The sequence below is a fragment of the Candidozyma auris genome, chromosome 1 (genome assembly GCF_003013715.1).
Source record: "Candidozyma auris chromosome 1, complete sequence".
NCBI lineage: Eukaryota > Fungi > Ascomycota > Pichiomycetes > Serinales > Metschnikowiaceae > Candidozyma > Candidozyma auris.
The window spans coordinates 3,079,339-3,096,098 of record NC_072812.1 but is presented as its reverse complement, the minus strand read 5'-3'; the positions used below and the strand labels follow the sequence as shown (position 1 = coordinate 3,096,098).

General features: G+C 45.9%; 8 protein-coding genes across 8 annotated transcripts; 2 read left to right on the top strand and 6 right to left on the bottom strand. All coding sequences in view use genetic code 12, as the record gives it.

Annotated features, from left to right (window-relative positions):
* Positions 1-9: 9 nt before the first annotated feature.
* On the bottom strand, positions 10-2,706 carry CJI96_0001417 (uncharacterized protein; the record flags this gene model as incomplete). The annotated part of the gene is made up of 1 exon (XM_029033106.2): positions 10-2,706. The coding sequence occupies one exon, from the start codon at positions 2,704-2,706 to the stop codon at positions 10-12; it is 2,697 nt and encodes an 898-aa protein (XP_028893421.2).
* A 68-nt stretch (positions 2,707-2,774) lies between these two features.
* CJI96_0001416 (uncharacterized protein) lies at positions 2,775-3,524 on the bottom strand (the record flags this gene model as incomplete). The annotated part of the gene is made up of 1 exon (XM_054702050.1): positions 2,775-3,524. One exon carries the CDS (start codon positions 3,522-3,524, stop codon positions 2,775-2,777), a length of 750 nt encoding a protein of 249 aa, XP_054558025.1.
* Positions 3,525-4,196: 672 nt separating this feature from the next.
* On the top strand, positions 4,197-4,820 carry CJI96_0001415 (iron-sulfur cluster assembly protein CIA2; the record flags this gene model as incomplete). Its single annotated transcript, XM_029033105.1, has 1 exon — positions 4,197-4,820. The coding sequence occupies one exon, from the start codon at positions 4,197-4,199 to the stop codon at positions 4,818-4,820; it is 624 nt and encodes a 207-aa protein (XP_028893420.1).
* A 115-nt stretch (positions 4,821-4,935) lies between these two features.
* On the bottom strand, positions 4,936-6,123 carry CJI96_0001414 (uncharacterized protein; the record flags this gene model as incomplete). The annotated part of the gene is made up of 1 exon (XM_029033104.2): positions 4,936-6,123. The coding sequence occupies one exon, from the start codon at positions 6,121-6,123 to the stop codon at positions 4,936-4,938; it is 1,188 nt and encodes a 395-aa protein (XP_028893419.2).
* A 1,300-nt stretch (positions 6,124-7,423) lies between these two features.
* On the top strand, positions 7,424-8,530 carry CJI96_0001413 (uncharacterized protein; the record flags this gene model as incomplete). The annotated part of the gene is made up of 1 exon (XM_029033103.2): positions 7,424-8,530. One exon carries the CDS (start codon positions 7,424-7,426, stop codon positions 8,528-8,530), a length of 1,107 nt encoding a protein of 368 aa, XP_028893418.2.
* Positions 8,531-9,513: 983 nt separating this feature from the next.
* On the bottom strand, positions 9,514-9,971 carry CJI96_0001412 (U6 snRNA complex subunit LSM4; the record flags this gene model as incomplete). The annotated part of the gene is made up of 2 exons (XM_029033102.1): positions 9,514-9,921; positions 9,969-9,971. 2 exons carry the CDS (start codon positions 9,969-9,971, stop codon positions 9,514-9,516), a joined length of 411 nt encoding a protein of 136 aa, XP_028893417.1.
* Positions 9,972-10,133: 162 nt separating this feature from the next.
* Positions 10,134-12,224, bottom strand: GSY1 (glycogen (starch) synthase; the record flags this gene model as incomplete). Its single annotated transcript, XM_029033101.2, has 1 exon — positions 10,134-12,224. The coding sequence occupies one exon, from the start codon at positions 12,222-12,224 to the stop codon at positions 10,134-10,136; it is 2,091 nt and encodes a 696-aa protein (XP_028893416.1).
* Positions 12,225-13,985: 1,761 nt separating this feature from the next.
* Positions 13,986-16,718, bottom strand: PWP2 (snoRNA-binding rRNA-processing protein PWP2; the record flags this gene model as incomplete). The annotated part of the gene is made up of 1 exon (XM_029033100.2): positions 13,986-16,718. One exon carries the CDS (start codon positions 16,716-16,718, stop codon positions 13,986-13,988), a length of 2,733 nt encoding a protein of 910 aa, XP_028893415.2.
* Positions 16,719-16,760: the final 42 nt, after the last annotated feature.

The following is a 16,760-nucleotide window of genomic DNA, read 5'->3' as shown; positions in this document are numbered from 1 at the left end:
ATTGAATAGTCACTGTTTCAAGTACAATACATCTCCCTCGACAACCACTTTATCATCAACAGGAAGCGTAGGCAAGCTCACTTTGTAGTTTAAGTCGTACACTTGAAGATTGGGAAGCTCAATTGACGTCGAGGTAGCGTCCTCGACCTGAAACTTTCCCGTGTAGGCCATATTGTGTCGACTGAATGGTAACACAGGGAACGCTGCCTGGTGCAATGGATAAATATTGCTAGGGTCTTCAAAATTCCAGTCAACTCCGCGTAAGGCACTGTCCTCGGTTTTCAATGTCGTAGTGAAGGTAAATATCCTAGGTGTCGGGTTTTCGATCACATACTCCAAAACAGCTTTTCCATCATTGGCTTCGACGCGATGCAAGATAACTCGAGGGTCTTGCAACAGCAAGCTCACTTCCCAATCATCCGTCTCAAATTCATTCTCGAGTTCACTTTCTCCTCGACTCCAAATGAAGACGCTCGAGATGATGACGCTTGCCAGGCGGAGAGAAAAGCGATGGCGTGAGCTTGTTATGAAAGTTTGAGAATACTCCAAAGCGTTCTCTTCTGTGGAACCAGAGGGCTTCACATCAACCTCTGTATTCTTTGATCTGATCAAAAACAGACACTTTTTGACCCTAATATTGTTGGACTCGATGAGTTTATGAGTGTCAATGACTCTTGCGGTCGAAGCCCACACTCTAGATGGCAGTGGCATAGAAAAATTCCTCTCAGCATCTGCCTGATCAGTAGACAAGATAAACGGATTCCTCATATCGAGTGAGCTGTCGTCCCTGAAACGTGTTTTAACGTCGTATTCATAATCAAATGGCTTTGCAAGGACCGGGATCTCTATGGTATCAAGGTCGTACACAGAAGTTGACTTGTTTGATTCGCCAACGATCAATTGCATCTCAATTACGAATGTGATTTCCTGCTTGGGCTTCACACTTGGTGGTCTGCGAAGACTTATCTGAAGAGTTCCTTGCAATGATTCTTTTGCATTCTTAAACTCGTCTAGAATGCTCAAGTTCTCGTCATCCTTAAGCAGCTTCCAGTTAGTATGGGGAATGACGTAATCCTGTTCCACCTCGCCCTCAAGCAACCTACTTTTGACTAAGATACTCAAGGATGAGATATTGGCCTTCTCATGAGGTGGGCGAAGAAACCTTATATTCATTGGCATCTCGAACTTCTCACCCATGATGATAAACTGAAGTGGTTCAAGAAGCTCAACGCGTACCTCAGGTTTGTAAGGCTGGACAACGCATTCAATGGCTTGATGACCGTGTGTGCGTATGACATGACGTTTAAAGCTATTCTGTTCGGTTTTGAGTAGAGCAGTGAAAGATGTAACTGGCCTTGCCACACTAAGGAAGCTGTGAAGCTCCGATCTTTTGAAATTTACCGTATGCTCACCAGACCTTACCAGAAGGGTTGAATATAAGGCGATCGATTCCACTTTGTATTTTCCTGGCTTGGTTACCTCGTGGAAAAGCTGTAACACACCACCTTTTCCAAGCTTTAGTAGGTCAGCCTTATATTCGGATGTGCCATCAAGTCTCACTTGACATACCTTTTCATTGCGGTCTTCATGAGTTAAGATTACCAGTCTTCCATCGAAGTTCACCTCTATCTTGGTTATTTTGAGGTCAGCTTTACTGTCTTCAATAAGGCCCTCCAACTTGCTTGCTTGAAAAATAGGCTCAATCTCTATTTGAGAGACAATCGTGTCAAATTCGAAAAACTCTTTCTTTAAAGTCTCACTGAACAAATTGACAGCAACAGAGAAGAACTGACTTTTCTCGTCTAGAGCGATGTCGACTGAACGCTTCAAGGTTATTGGCACCGAGGCAGAATCACGGATGGGAGTCTTCTGTGACGCAAGTCGAACTATTGACTCTAGCTGTTGCTCGTACTTGTCCGTTTTTTCGTATATCATTGACAAGCGCTGAGTGAGAAGTTGAAAAAGCGAACTCCACTTTTCAGTACCCTCGTGGTTGAGAACAGTGATATAGTGCTTTTCAGCTTCTTCATACTGGCCCATACTGAAGAGCTCTTCGGCGAGAAGCCACTCAATATACATGAAGAAGCCCTTCAACAGAGAGTGGATTGTCCCGTGCTGCGTTGCGTTAATCAAGCATTCTTGTGATCTTTGAAGTAGATGAAGTTTATGACGCAGAAATTTAACCGCATTCGCTAAACTTGTGATATAAGGTAGCTGGATCTTATCAGGAATTGCGTTTTCTAGTTTCGAGAAAGCCTTCAAGTACATTAAGAAAGACTGGGTGACGATTGTTGAATTAAACGAGTCGTGGAAATTTGAGCCTCCAAAATACGCCAAACTGTTCTGATAAGCTTTCTGTTTGACTTGATGGTCGAGATTTAAGTCACTGAGAACGGATTGAGGTACCATCAGCATCAACTCTCCGATCCATTGATACTGAACCGCAACCCAAGCCATATTCTCCTTCTTACACTGATCTTTACAGAGATCTAAAACATTGGCAATGTGAGCTTCGTGCTTCCGTAAAGCTGCAGTAGGCTCCTCAGTTGATAGGTATCCACGAATGAGATGTATGGCTATCGTATCCAAGAGGCGTCTGAAATGGGCATAAAGTTTGGCGTCATGAGCGCTTGCGGAGGGGGAAAAGAAAGCATCAGCATGGTCCGCAGTCAACTCTATGAGGCGTTCGTATGAAGTCTCTAGCATAGTGAAACTCGACTCAATGTTATGCGGGTGTATGAATTGAAGAATTACCGCCTGTTTGATCATGTTCCTTACTTCGAGAAACTTTGGAGTGAGGCTAATTTTCGTATCAACATTATCAAAAGACGGCATGGTGTAATATTTTTATATCGCTGCTTGATCCGGGCTTCCACTCCAGAGTAGAAGTCTGCGGCCAGTGCCTTCAAATTACTGAAGATACTCGACGCTAGGATTCCACAGTCCCGTTCTAGGGTTTCCGGGTCCGCATTGAGGTAAAAAATGCCTGTAAGTCTGGGGAGTCCCGACACTAGCCGTAGTTTGTCAACTCTATCCTGATCGGCTATAGGGTCGCCGTCTGAAAGCAAGACAGCAACGTATTTGACCCCAAAGCTCGCATACTCCTGGCGCTTAGCTGCCAATGCTAGCCCTAATGCTTCATCTGTAGTGGGATCGTCGTCTAATAAGTGTGTTTGAACGAACGCAAACGGCACATCTCTGGTGTACTTGAGAAACCACTGTTCAGACAAGATACCATTGGGAAACAAGTCAGACTCAACGTTAAACGGAGAGATCAAAGAATGAGCGCCATCTTCCTTCGGCCGTGTTTCGATTCTCGCCCTGGCAGTCTCCTCGTCACAAAACTCGAGGATATATTTGGCACTCAGGAGACGATTTTTTAGTATGCTGTTGTCCCACACGCAATTGGCGATGTCTGACTTGCGCAAGTGGCATTTTAGGTGGCTTGTGGCGTTCAGCTCGTGCAAAGATAGCGTGATGAGTGGCGCCACCTGCTGGATTTGGCATTGCTCATAGAATTCCATGGCTCTTGATGTCGTAGTAGTATCTAAAAGAGTGGTACTGATAGTCGCATTAGGCAGGATTGCGAGGAGCCCTAGTAAGGCGCCGCCTATATTAGCCGAGATGGAGGCCCCATGACCAGGGTATTGAATGAACGGGGAATGAGAGAAATATTTCTAAATTAAAGATTTGAAACCTTTAGACTCTTTAGGATAGTTTCCCTGGTCCACCTGGGTTCACTCACGATGGAATCACTGATTTGTCTCACTTTTCGCAGCCACTCGCTTCATAGAAGTGGAGACAACATTGGAGGTATATACATGATTGCTTGGAGGCTCTGGTAGGTTCCCCCAGTTTGAAGTTCAATCATTGAGGTATTGTAAAGGAGTCCAAAAAGACGTTGAATGAATGAAGACGGGAAGCTCCATAGTATTGTAGAATATGGCCTTCTTGACACTTTTGATGTATCACAACTTTCCAAATTACCCATGTGGATGAGTGAAGTCGATAATTACATCACAGCTCATCTAGCATTTAAGAATATTGTGAGTTTTGGAAATAATCATCTAAGACCTTCGTATTACGCCTCCTTTACACTATTATCACAGGTCTCTTCTGCATCTACCCTGCTCGAGTACTGCATCTTCTAATATCACTAAGCAGCCTATCTGCTCCTCTCAACTACACCTTCTTTAATGTCTGACCCAATAAACGCCAACCCAACGGTCATCGACGTTTCAAGTTTGCCTACACGTCTTGATGTGGGTACGAAGAAAGCAGATCCTGGCCAAGAGCTCGTGGAGAAGATTGTAGCCTTGTCCTTAAAGACCCCTTTGGTGAACACTGCTGCTTCTGATGAAGAAACCCCTGATTTGATATCTGACGCCGGCGAATTCACTGAGGAAGAATTGGACGAGGAGGAAGAGGATCCTATCGATGCACAGGAAGTGTTTGATCTCATCGCAACCATCTCAGACCCGGAACATCCTTTGACGTTGGCCCAGTTGGCTGTGGTTAATCTACCGGATATAAAAGTGACTCATGGCGCTACAAAGAGAGACCTCTCTGAGGTTCTTATAAAGATCACTCCTACCATTACCCACTGTTCCTTGGCAACGTTGATCGGGCTTGGGATCAGAGTCCGCTTGGAACGTTGTCTCCCACCAAGATTCAGGATCAGAATCCTTATCAAAGAGGGTACTCACCAGTCTGAGAATCAGGTTAATAAACAGCTCAACGATAAGGAAAGAGTGGCTGCTGCATGTGAGAACGACCAGCTTCTAAGCGTCATCTCTCAAATGCTCTCTACATGTAAGTAACAAAACTAGACGAGCTCGTCGTCACTTGTATATTAGCCATTACATATAATACAATCATCAAGTCATATAACGTTATCCTAGCTTTCCACAGTAGAGGAACGTAATAACACAGATATTAAATCACCCGACTCGCTTTTAGATGGGTGTATTCCACAATCATTGACGAAACGTCAATGAGCACCAAACGAAAAACATTATTCTTGACAAAGTCCATAAGGCGAACAAGCGAGGCTCGGGAGCCTGGTTTTCCCAAAAACCCAACGAGTTGCTTGGTGTTTTCTTCAAGCTCTTTCACTTGCACATAGTAGTCGAGCTTGTTCCTTTGGCTCTCCTGCTTCTGAGACTCGGTAAGTCTCTGTCTCAGTTTCTTATCACCAAAGCCCAGGGATGATTTTCTTCTTGTCGAAGGATTGCTGGCGTTGCTTGTCACACTTGTGGGTGTCGATACTGCACTAGAGTACGACGCTGTGGAGTCTCTTCTCCTCAACTTATTGTAAAACTTGGATTTCGACAACAAAGCATTGAGCTGGTCTCGATGGTTGTGCAGCAGTGAATCTCGAGAACCCTGTGAGTCTCTAGAGAATGCTGTAGCCAGCATTGACCTCTGCGGTGCCGATATGGGCAGAATCGGCAGTGGAGGAGTGTCCTCCTTATCTTCATGACCGTTGAGCTTTAGAAAAGAAAGTTTCCTGAAATCCTTCGAGAGAGTCGACATGCGAGACTTGTAGCTTCCGGAGCTAACCAGCCTTGCGAACGAGCCCGGCCTGGCCAGCTCAGAGATAGACGTCCTTCCCAGATTGGTGTCCATGTATGAAGGGTAAGCTGACATTGAGCTGTCGTCATCGTAATCCTCGTACTCGTCGTCTTCTCTAAAAGCATCGAACAGAGGCGCCGGTTTGTTGAACTTGAGAAAGTCGTAGGCGTTCAAAAGTTTCTCATAGTACATTAGAGTGGTATCGTCAAGCAAGAAGAGCTCTTCCGACAGTAATGACTGAACGTTCTTTTGAAGCATACCGTTAATCTCTCGAAGCAAAGCAACCTTGATTTTCAGCTCGTGCAACACAACGTCTTCTTGGAGCCACAAGGTGGGAGGCACAGCTATCTGAGGTAGTATCTCTGGGGGGGACTTTTGGGCCAACTTCGCCATTTCCAGCGCCGTTCCCAGCACGATGGTCTGTTCGTCTTCGAGATTGAGCACTCGTAGCAATAGCATCGACATAAACGCGTACTTCAGCTGCTTCAACGACGACGCTGGCACCGTGTAGTTTTGGCGGTTCTGTAGGGGCCTGTCCAGAGCAAGCATTAAGAATAAGTCTGTGAAGCTTCCAAGGTACTAAGGCAGATTCTAAGGAGGTGTCTTTTACCAGTAGAGTGTCGCTTGATGAGATCTGTTCGGTAAGTCTGTAGCCGAGGAGATGTTTTCACTCTTGTGCATTTCTCTGGGGAGACGGTGCGAAAAGTGGGCACGGCTGGCATTCCCCAAACAGGAACAATGGCCGAGGGCACAAGGCGATTAAGGAAGTTTCGGGTGAATTGAGAGGCATAGGAGGGTACATCTGAATGAAGTCCGTGTGTTTACTATATATTTACTAAATAAAAGTAGAGATTCTTGTTTTGTTATTTGGCTGGCACGTAGTTATGTTGCCGAGGTGCTTTGGTCAGTTTTGATGCATCTTCTAGAATGTCTGGCTGCGAAATGTCAAAGAGGGGCAAGACTCGACCAAATGTATGATACCTCGTGGAATGAAAATCAAGGATATTTGAGGACCTCATTTTATACTTTTGTGAGTGTGGATTTTGTCTTTTAGAATTGTGAAGAAGTGGCTTTCATATTCTAGGTCAGTAGAAGCTTTAATCTGTTGACCTATGTTGCGTAGGCGGGTCATAAAGTAGCTTGACCAGTGTCAAGTGAAATGATTCTATCAAGAATTTCTGTTGAAGGACCACTTTATCTCAAAATTAAATGAACTTGAGAGATCTAACTAAAATCACTAAATATGTCATCCCCGAAAAGATAGTTGACACGACCAAATCAACCTATCGGATACACCAACTTAAGTCAACTGCTTCAAGTTTCTCTTTATGCTTCTTTAGCTTAAGGACCCCTCACTATTCACTGATATAAATATGAGATATGTCACCCTCATCATCCTAGTCCACTTTCTTCACCCAGGCTGCTTTCGCAGCCAAACTATGCATTGACTTAGTATTCTTCCAACACACATCTGAAGTAGCTTTTAGACATATAAGCCAGTTTGATCTTCTAAAGAATCTAAGCTTTCTTATCTAGTTATTTCAATGACTGTTTATCGAGTTTTACCGGCCACCGGAAAGAGCACATCTCTGCTGCCCTTGCCAATTTAATTCGCAACACTAACAAAATGATCTAGCATACCGCCGTCGGTCAACATTCATATACACCTTTCAAAGGTTTCCCCTCTACATTCTTGTGGCATTTCTCTGATAATACTTTGTTTATCGCAAATTTGCTTGGTTTATGCGAACCACTGCAACTCTGGAGGTTATCTGATAATGCGACCGCGAACTATATCAACATCCTTGTTTGTTGCTGCCGACCTACCCGAATTACCGCTCACTTAATCATGTTCTCGTCTAAGAAGCCGAAATTTAAGCTTGATTTTGCTATCAAGGACCTCAGCAACGTGCCCCATACCACTGGCTACTGCTATGTGGAAATATTTATTCAAGATTCCTACTCAGGTCTCAGAGCAGCCATCTCCCTGTTGAAGCCAGTGCTGAAAAATGACGACCTGGGCGATGGCAATTCGTTGAATAGTGCAAGCTCTCTGGGTCATCTTCACGTCAGAACATCCAAAAGAAAGATTCACAACTTCAAGTGTCTGTTCAATTACAACATGTCGTGCAACTTGCGCTTTCCGTACAAGAAGAAGGAGAACATGATTGGCGACAAGTATCTCATGCTCAGAGTCTACTATATGGGTGAAAAGAGCTCTAAATTTGAAGGTGGAACCGAGTTGGGAAGAGTGGAGGTCAACTTAGCGGAGTATTTGAACTTCTCAGAGCCGGCATCTGCCAAGTACTTGCTTCAGAACTCCAAGGTTAATTCCATCTTGAGCTTTTCCATAGGCTTGAAAGAGCTTCCCTCGGACTTTGAATTCAGAACACAACTTCAAATCGATGACTCTACTCACAATACCTCGACGGCAATGGGCACCAGCCTGCTGCTTCAAAAGAGCACTGACTCCAAGTTCAATGTTCCTCAGTTCTCTAGAAAAGCCATTCTTGGAGGCATTGATAGTGTTATCAACTCTGGAAGTTCTCAGGGCTCCCGTCAAGCTTCTGGAGATGAGAGCCCGTCGCAAGCGTCTAGAAATGAAGCAAAGGAGAACCTCGCCAAAGAGCAGAAAAGCAATACTCATCAATCGGCTCCAAGGCAGACTTACGACAATATCATTATGGACCCTATAGTCAGCGGGCTCTACAAGAACGTTCTTGAGTCGGCTTGGGACCCCGAGATGCGTGCATTACTTCAATACCCACCAGAAAAAGTGGTTGACCACATCTTCAGCTGTGGCGATTCAGAAGACTGGAGAGACGGCCTCCCCGTATACAAGGATTTGCCGAGACTTTTGGCCAACGACCCCGCGAAGGAAAGAGATGCAAGTGGGCTTGTCGGAGAAGAGTACCATAGAGACGATCTCAAGAGCTGGTCGATATCTTGGGCGTAATAGTATATCAGAGACTTAAAAGGCTGATGCTAAAACCGGCACTGTATTTGGCCGAGAAGCAGGCATTCTTTGCTCCGTTTCCGGGCTTGATGCTGGTCTCATTAGTGCTGTTGACGAGTTGTTTTTTCTGAGACGAGGCGTTACACTTGAGCTTGCGAAACAGCTGCTAACATCTCCTTTTTTCAGCAACATAATGCTGTTTTTCACCCTGTTTGTGAATTTGACTAGATGGGCCTTCGCCCTCACTATCCTTGGCGGGCTATAAGTGGAGCATAAAATGACACTTGAGGAGGGCGACGAAATTGTTGGTGCAATCGATACTGCTGGAGACGAGTACGGCGTGGTGTTGCTGCTGTGGCTGCTGTCAGTGTTGTAGAACGTATCGCACTGAGCTTGCCGAAGATCAGCCATCAAGAATCCCAACTTGTGGTCAATGTATGATTCATTTTTCGGTTTCGTTTCGATCCGAAGGTTGGAGGGGACGTATGGAAGGTGAAGACAGACCGGGCAACTGACCTTTCGCCTCTCATAACATCTCTTCTGAAAGCAGTGGAGCCACCTGATATCAACACTCCCTCGGAACATGCCTAGCCTTACCCTGTTCAAACCGTCGTCTGGTGGTGCTCGGGGGCGTCTATTCCTCACAGTGTACATCTTATTGCGTCTAATGTCATAGCGAAACATCTATAAGCGATCTTATGGGATTTGTAAGCGAAATGGTAGGTCTGTAGTGAGGCGTGTAGTAATTGAAGAATCTGGTTGTGAGTGCAAAATGGTTGCAAAAAGAAAGCTCGCGGATTGCCTGATCTATTTTTGTACAACGCTGATATGTAGCTGAAAAATAGGCACACTAAATAAACAAAGAATAAGGAAGAAAAAAAAAAATCTAAAAAAATATGTTAACGCAAATGTAATAATTAACTGGTTTACTTCCTCGTTGCATCATCAATGAAGGCTTCGTCGTACTTCATGCTTCCAATTTTTTAGGCGTTGGCTTGGTGTTGGTGCTGGCCTTGGTAGGTGCGTCTTCCCTGACCTCCACGATTGCCATAGTTACCACGACCATCACGGTTATCGTTGAATTTTCTGTGTTGCTGTCCCCCCTTCCTCTTTTGGTTTCTGTTCCTTTGTTCCTGGTTCAACATGCTCTGCTCCTTGGCGTGGTCCATTACCAGCTCTGGCAACCGGAGAAACTTGATGTGACTTCCTCTGATGTAGATCTGTTCAAGCTTGTTGAACTTCTCACCTTTGTTGTACGTAACAACGGCCTCGGAAAGGGTCAAGTTCATCCACGAGTCGCAGTCGGTCAATTTGCCAACAACGGATTCGCCATTCTTCAACTCTACGAGAATTTCCTGGCTTTTGACGCTTGTTAGCATAAATAGGGGTAACTTATGTTAGTATATGTCAACGATTTATGGACAATAAAGTAACATACCATCTTGTCTTTGAATGCTATGTGGGTCTTAGAATGGAACTTGCGTTATAGATGTCATGGTGCGCGCACTACAAATTGGCTGCGAAACTTTGCAATCAAAAGTCATTAGAATTGAAGCGTAATAGTTATCTAAAGAAGCATGTACTTTTGCTCTTAAAGTCTTGTCTACTCGTCCTGCGGTGGCGCAGACAGACCTCTCAAAGTAAGTGGGTAAGGGGCGTCCTCGTCGTCGCCGTCGCCGTCTTCACCCAATCTGAAGCCCACATAGTCCTCCTGCTCGAGTGCCTGGGCAGCATCTTGCAACGACCCCAAGTCGCCCGGCGTCATCATACCCTTGGTGCGAGGAGAACCTGGAACAGACAAAGGTCTGGTCAACTTCAAATTCGACAGGTTCTGGAAGGGGTTGGCACCGTTCTTAAATTTCTCTGGGTAGGCTCTCTTCAACGAGAGCTGTCTGGCCTTAATGTACTCGAGGCCCATACGCTTCCAGTCCAACAAGTCGGATAAACGCTCCGTTCTGTTTCTCTGGTTGATTCTTTGTCTCCTGGTTTTTTCAGTGAAGTCAAACATGTAGTCAACAAGCTGGTTGATCGACTCATCCACGGACTTTTGTCTTCTGTCCACAATGTAGATACCATAGTCACTTGTGTTCTCGATAAGGTCTTCCATATAGCACCCGAAACCAGACAAGTTCGTGGTGATGGAAGGAACACCCATAACAGTACACTCAGCAGGAGTGTAGCCCCAAGGCTCATAGTAGGAGGGGAACACTCCCAAGTGACAGCCTCTGACGAACTCCTCGTAGTCTATGGACAAGATTGGGTTGTTAGCGTTGAGAAATTCTGGATGAAAGATGATCTTCACTCTGTCCTCGGGCTTGTTGAAAAGCTGTACACGTCTAATGTGGTTCAAGATTGGATCGTTTGCATCGTCTGCCATGTTGTGGGTGACGATTGGTGGAAGACCGTCTCTCTTCAATGCGAAGATACGTCTCTTTAAAAGGACACGGTCAGCAGGCTTGATCAAGTCGTCAATGGAGGGCACTTCCTGACCATTGGTGTTTGAGACGCTGTTAGAGTTGGGGAAACGGGCACAATGTTCGAAAAGACGCTCACCAATTTTCTTTTGTACCTCAGATATGGTGCCCTCCAACGATTTAATGACAGCCTGACCCTTCAAAGTCTCAACAGTGTACGAATTGATCTTTCCTGGCATGATGATAAATGCCACCACTGTCATCTTGGAGCCTGCCACCTTCAAACGATGATTCAAGCGAGCCAAGGCTTCGATGAAGAAGTCTGCACCCTTATTACGGAACTCATAACGGCCAGCAATGAAGAAGTATAATGTGTTATCCAAGTCGAAGTCATAGTTGCCGTAGAAGTGACCCTTGACAAACTCGTTTATTTTCTCCTTCTTCAATGCATGGAGGTTCTGGAATTCGTGCACTGCCTGGAACTTGACCACATTCAAGCCGTTAGGCAAAACGCCGTCAGGCTTCCTCTTTAACAAGTGCTCAGACTCGTAAGCGGTGATGTGAGACACCGTGGTGAACACATCAGCCGAATGGGTAGCACTCCTCTCGATACAGTAACGATGATAGATCCCTCTTTTACCAGCCTCCGCGTCCACATCGAAGTACTTCAAATTGTTGTAGAAATCAGTGGAGCCAGCACACAAGTACCGGCCAAGTAATGTAGCGTGGGTGGTAAAGATAGTCGTCACGTCAATACGACGCTTTCTACAGAGCGGCAACGCCACGCCTGCAAGCCACTCGTGGCAATGGCAGATGACGGCTCTTTCTCTGTCGTGATACACCAATTCACCCAAGAACCAAGCGACAATGTAACCCAAAAGAATGGCATCGTTGGTCTCGTGGTCGTGGTCTGGGGTAGGGATGCCTGCAGTGTTCCATAAGTCAGCTTTCCACTCGTTGAGCATATAGCCAGCCAGGTGGATGTCGAAAAGCAACACACGAGGAGCTCCCTCGATCAACCAGCGGCCGTACATCCACTTGATGCCTCTGTTGGACATGGATTCCAACGCAGTTTTGATGTGGTCATCTTTCAAGGGGATTTCTTCGACTTCTATTTGAGCCAGCTCATAGTTCAATGGCCCAATTAGCGTATACCGTTCTCTGTACTCGGCCACAGTGATTGGGGCCTTGGACTTGAGCACAGAGTAGATGCCGCCCACCTTGTGGGCCACCTCAGTGGCCACCTCGAAAAGCAAGTGGTTCTGAATGTCACGGGGCATTCTAGGGAAGAAAAAGAAGGAAATTGAAGGGAAGAAAGTTGACGAGAAAAAAAAAAAGTGAAAGAAGGGGAAGGATAGGTGGTTGCAAGTGGAGAGATGTTTCGCGGGGCGGGCGGCTCAGAGTGGAGGACAGGAGATTAAATTGAAACAGGACTGGAGGCAGAAGAAAAGGCGGTGGAAAAAGAGCCCACAGGAGAATGCAAAGCAATTGGCTGCAAAAAGGGGAAAGGGGGAGTTGCCTATTTGATTTGGTTTGATGGACTTCTCATTTTTCAAACTTCTTTTGCAATCCATGGTTGATTGACGAATTGCGTTGTTCCTTGGCTTCGGCCGCTGTGGAAGCAGTGGGAGCGGCTGGCGGTGAGAGACCTGTCCGACACCGCATCACCAGACCGGCCAGCGGCCTAAGAGCATGAAGTGTGGATGAAACGCTCTTTTTGAACGTTAAAAAAATACAAACTGTAGTACTGAAAAAGGTTGACTGGTACTTCAACAATTGACTAACATGCTGGTGAATATTTCGCTTCGAGCCCGTTGTGTGGGTTGTGTTCTATTTTTTCGGGCCTTGTCGATGGAGCCACCGGGGAAGTTGTTTTGGGGCGTTCCGCACTGGGCTGCCCGCCAGGCAGTAAATGGGGGCCACAAATGGCCAAAGGAAGAAAAAAACTTTCTGAAAAGATGAAAAAAGCTTTTCTTAAAAAAATTCCACGGGAGTCGAGATTCGCATTTGTATTACTTTCAAAACTCAATATACAATTGTGTTGCTATTCTAACTCAATTAAGCTTTTGCTACTTACTGTGACCATCCGGGGTCTGCTGTCCAGGATGCATCAAAGTTTGGGTTTTTTTCGCCCACCGCACCTTTTCCGGACTAAAACCACCATGACTCTTGCAAAACGGTAATAAAAAAATAAATTAGTTCCTGCCCCGCCAATTCAGGCTAAATTACGCAATCTCGTAATTTTCTCCAGCTTGCCTTGAATTCCGTTGTTCGGTAAGCGTCCCCAGTGAGGGTCTGGTATTGTTCTTGACAATGGGCGGTGGAAAGCGAGCGAGCGAGAGCGAGAGGGCAGCGAAAAGTGACAACTTTTCCCCAGTGGGCTTTCGGACTCAAGGTTTCCGCGCAATTTCGATGCTTCCCCAAGGTCGCCTTAAGCCTCACCGGACTCCAGTGGTCCAGCTGCGATGCTGAAGAGGAAATTGAGGGTGTAAATAAAAGTTTTAAGATTAAGGAGTTCGTGTTCCGCTTGAAGGTGCGTACGAAAATGGTTCACTTCTCTGGTGCCTCTCACTAGCGCCTTTCTTAGAGATAATCGCATATTATGTAGCGCTTTATATTGGAGGCTACATGATTTTGTTATGGGACGGCGAGTAAACTTCAAAGGCGATTGTTTTTGACTCTTTAACAATAGCAACTGTTGCATTATTCGGTGTTTGATGTCGCTGGCTAAACGAAGGTAATGATGTCGTACGTCGTGTTTCTGATGATCATGCCCATCTTTATGAGCTCCACTGCTTTTCACTATGCTTTTACTTTCTTCATGCTTTGATTTACATTCGTAGTATCTTTACATTCACCATCTCACTCATGCTCCCTAATCTTACCATTCTTCTTCAACTCTTACCCTCTGGCTTCTGTTCTTCGACTTCTCTACGACTATTCTTACAGATCGCGCCCCCCACGCTAGAACTTGCGCACTTCGTATTCTCGCATGAATTACTCGTATCTATGCGCTTCTATCAATTATGCTACTTAAAGCTTCACTTGCCTTCAAAGCCATGCCACTCTCCGTCTTCCTCCTCCTCTTCGTCCATATCGACCTCGTCATCTTCACTGTCTCCTTCACTCTCGTCGATCTTGATCTCATCCATATCGTGCTCCCCAATTTCCTCTTCTATACCTTGCTTGTTGTCTCTCAAATACCCATAGAGGTACCCCGACTTTTTGCTCACGCCAACCACGTCCTTCGCCACTCTACTTAAAAATCTCTGCACGAGTCGAATTCCCAGCGCAAAGTCTGCTTTCTTTGATGTGATGTACTGGCCATGGCTGTCTAGAAGCGCCTTCACCCACAAAAGATTGAACTCAATGTGCTGAGAACCCTCACCCGAATTCATTCTGCGTCCAAGATGCTCGAGAAGTCTACCGACGTAAACGTGTGGCAACTCCCCACACACAAGACGAATGTCTTTGACAGGGACACTTTCAAGACATCTTTCGATCAAGTGGTGCTCGTTTAAACGGAACGCCATCACGACAGCATGGAGCCACTCTTTCTCTTCAAGACTTTCCAATACACTGGCAGATGTCACCTCCACGTCTAAGTCAAACGGGTCAAACTCCACCGTGTGGTCAGTACTGTAGATGAGAAGACCTTCTGTGGTTGCAGCACCAAACGAGCCGGCTGTTGGGGAGAATTGAACGCCAGTGACACGAACTTGTGGACGCAAGTTTCTGGCTCCGGGGTCTCCACGATGCGATCCTGGCAATGACGTATCCATTCGCAGTTCCTTATCGGATGCCTCACCTGCCATGTCAACAGCATCTATAGAAGTACCTGCATCAGTTATCTTGGAGCTATTGAGCTGAGTGAGAGTGCCGTCAAGAGACATGTTTTCGGAGACAACGAATCGTTTCAATAAGACCTCGTCAGCAATATCGTAAAGACAGATGCTATTGTTATTTCCTCCGGCTACTATAGCTTGGCCGTCGAAGGAGTATGCAATTGTAGTGAAGTTTTTCGCTCTGGCGCTGTTCTTCAGTTCAAAGCGGTCGCTCATATGACGACCGGCAAAGACATCTTTTCTGATATCAATGGAGTGAGTTTGATTCGTCAGCTCAACATCATGCGTAAGGATGTAGCCATTAAGGGTGCTGACGGCCACCTCTTTGGCATCCGGTCTTACTGCAAGAGCCAAGACATCGTGCTCCATCTCAATGGGTTCGGAGAGCTGCGTTCGACTGAAAATACTCCAAATTCTGATTGTCTTGTCCCACGAACTCGACGCCAAAACAGAGCCTTCGGCTCCAAATGCAAGACATGATATAGGACCCTCGTGGCCAGCCAAAGAGTCTAGAAGAGCACCGGTCTGAACTGACCACACAAATATCTCAAATTCCTCTTGAGAACCTGCAACAACGATCTCACCACTAGGGTCAATTGCCAAACTCGTAAACTGAACCCTTTCTGGCGCGGTGAAGGTTCTGAAGTTACGGAACCTGATCAAATCCCATGCTCTCACAGTGCCATCCAACGAAGCAGAGAACATCACCTGGCCCTTCTTTGCAAAGCTGACCGCGGTGACACCACCTATATGCTCCGTGAAGGTCATAAGACAGAATCCAGAGTTGATGTCCCAGACCTTGATTTTCCCGTCGTCTGAAGCAGTAACGACCCTTGATCCATCCGGAGAGTAGCACAAGCAGTTCATGGCATCGAAGTGGCCCTGTTGCTTGAGAATATAGGATTCACTCTGCCATTCATACACAAGAAGTTGACCAGCCTTTGAAGACCCAAAAGCGAACCATTCACCGCTTTTATTGATGCTAACAGTGTCGACAGCATTCTGTCCCATGGACAACAGCTGAATAAGAGAGAACTCTGGAAGATCATAAAGACGAAACTCACCAGTGGTAAATCCAACCACTAACATGTTGCTTGGGGCGTGGAAAGCAGCACAGCGAACCCTGCCGCCTTCAATATGGAAAAAATTCTTTGCAGTGATACGCCATCTGCCTGAATTTTCACCCTTCCCGTCCAACGGCATGACATTCTCTTCATCGTCGCTTTCATTATGCTGTCCATTCTGCTCAACTTCGTCTTCGTCTTCCTCGATATATTCGTACTGATTCAATGCACCATCTTTAGTGACTGTGTATATTGTTTCTTGTGTGGAATTGAAGAATGCCTGGATAACGTAATCACGATGACCATGGAGCACGGCAGCGGCAGCTTTGTCCTCGTTGTTAACTGAGAATACCCGTGCTGAAAGATCTTTTGATGTCGAAAGAACGAACCGCAGATCTGGGGACCATGTCACTGAAAGAACGTCGTTGTAGTGTCCAGCATATACTCTGTGTCTGACAAAGGGAGCAAACTGTCGGTCCTCGTTAAAGTCTGGGGTCTTCCATATTTGCACAAATCTGTCAACAGCTACGGCGAAATAGTGGCCATCTTCACTGAACTGGAGATCTCTCACGACACCTTTGAAGTTGAAGTGATGCAAAACGACCCTTGACGTGAAATTCACAAGAATTGCTCTGCCATCCTCATCAACAGAAAGCATCAAGGTACATTGCTTGTTCAACGCAATTCTTTTGATATTCTTGCGATGCTGATAGCTGAAAGTGAAGGACTTGCTGTTGATCAAGTCAAAGCACGATACCCTGTTGCCCACAGGCGAAATAAGCTTTGTGCCGTCATCTGTGAAAACGAGGTTACCCTCCCGATACACGGTTCCGACCAAATTGGAAAGTTTAAAGTCGGATTTCATTGTCAGATCTGGCGGTACCTCTCTGCTCGATTACCAGTATGG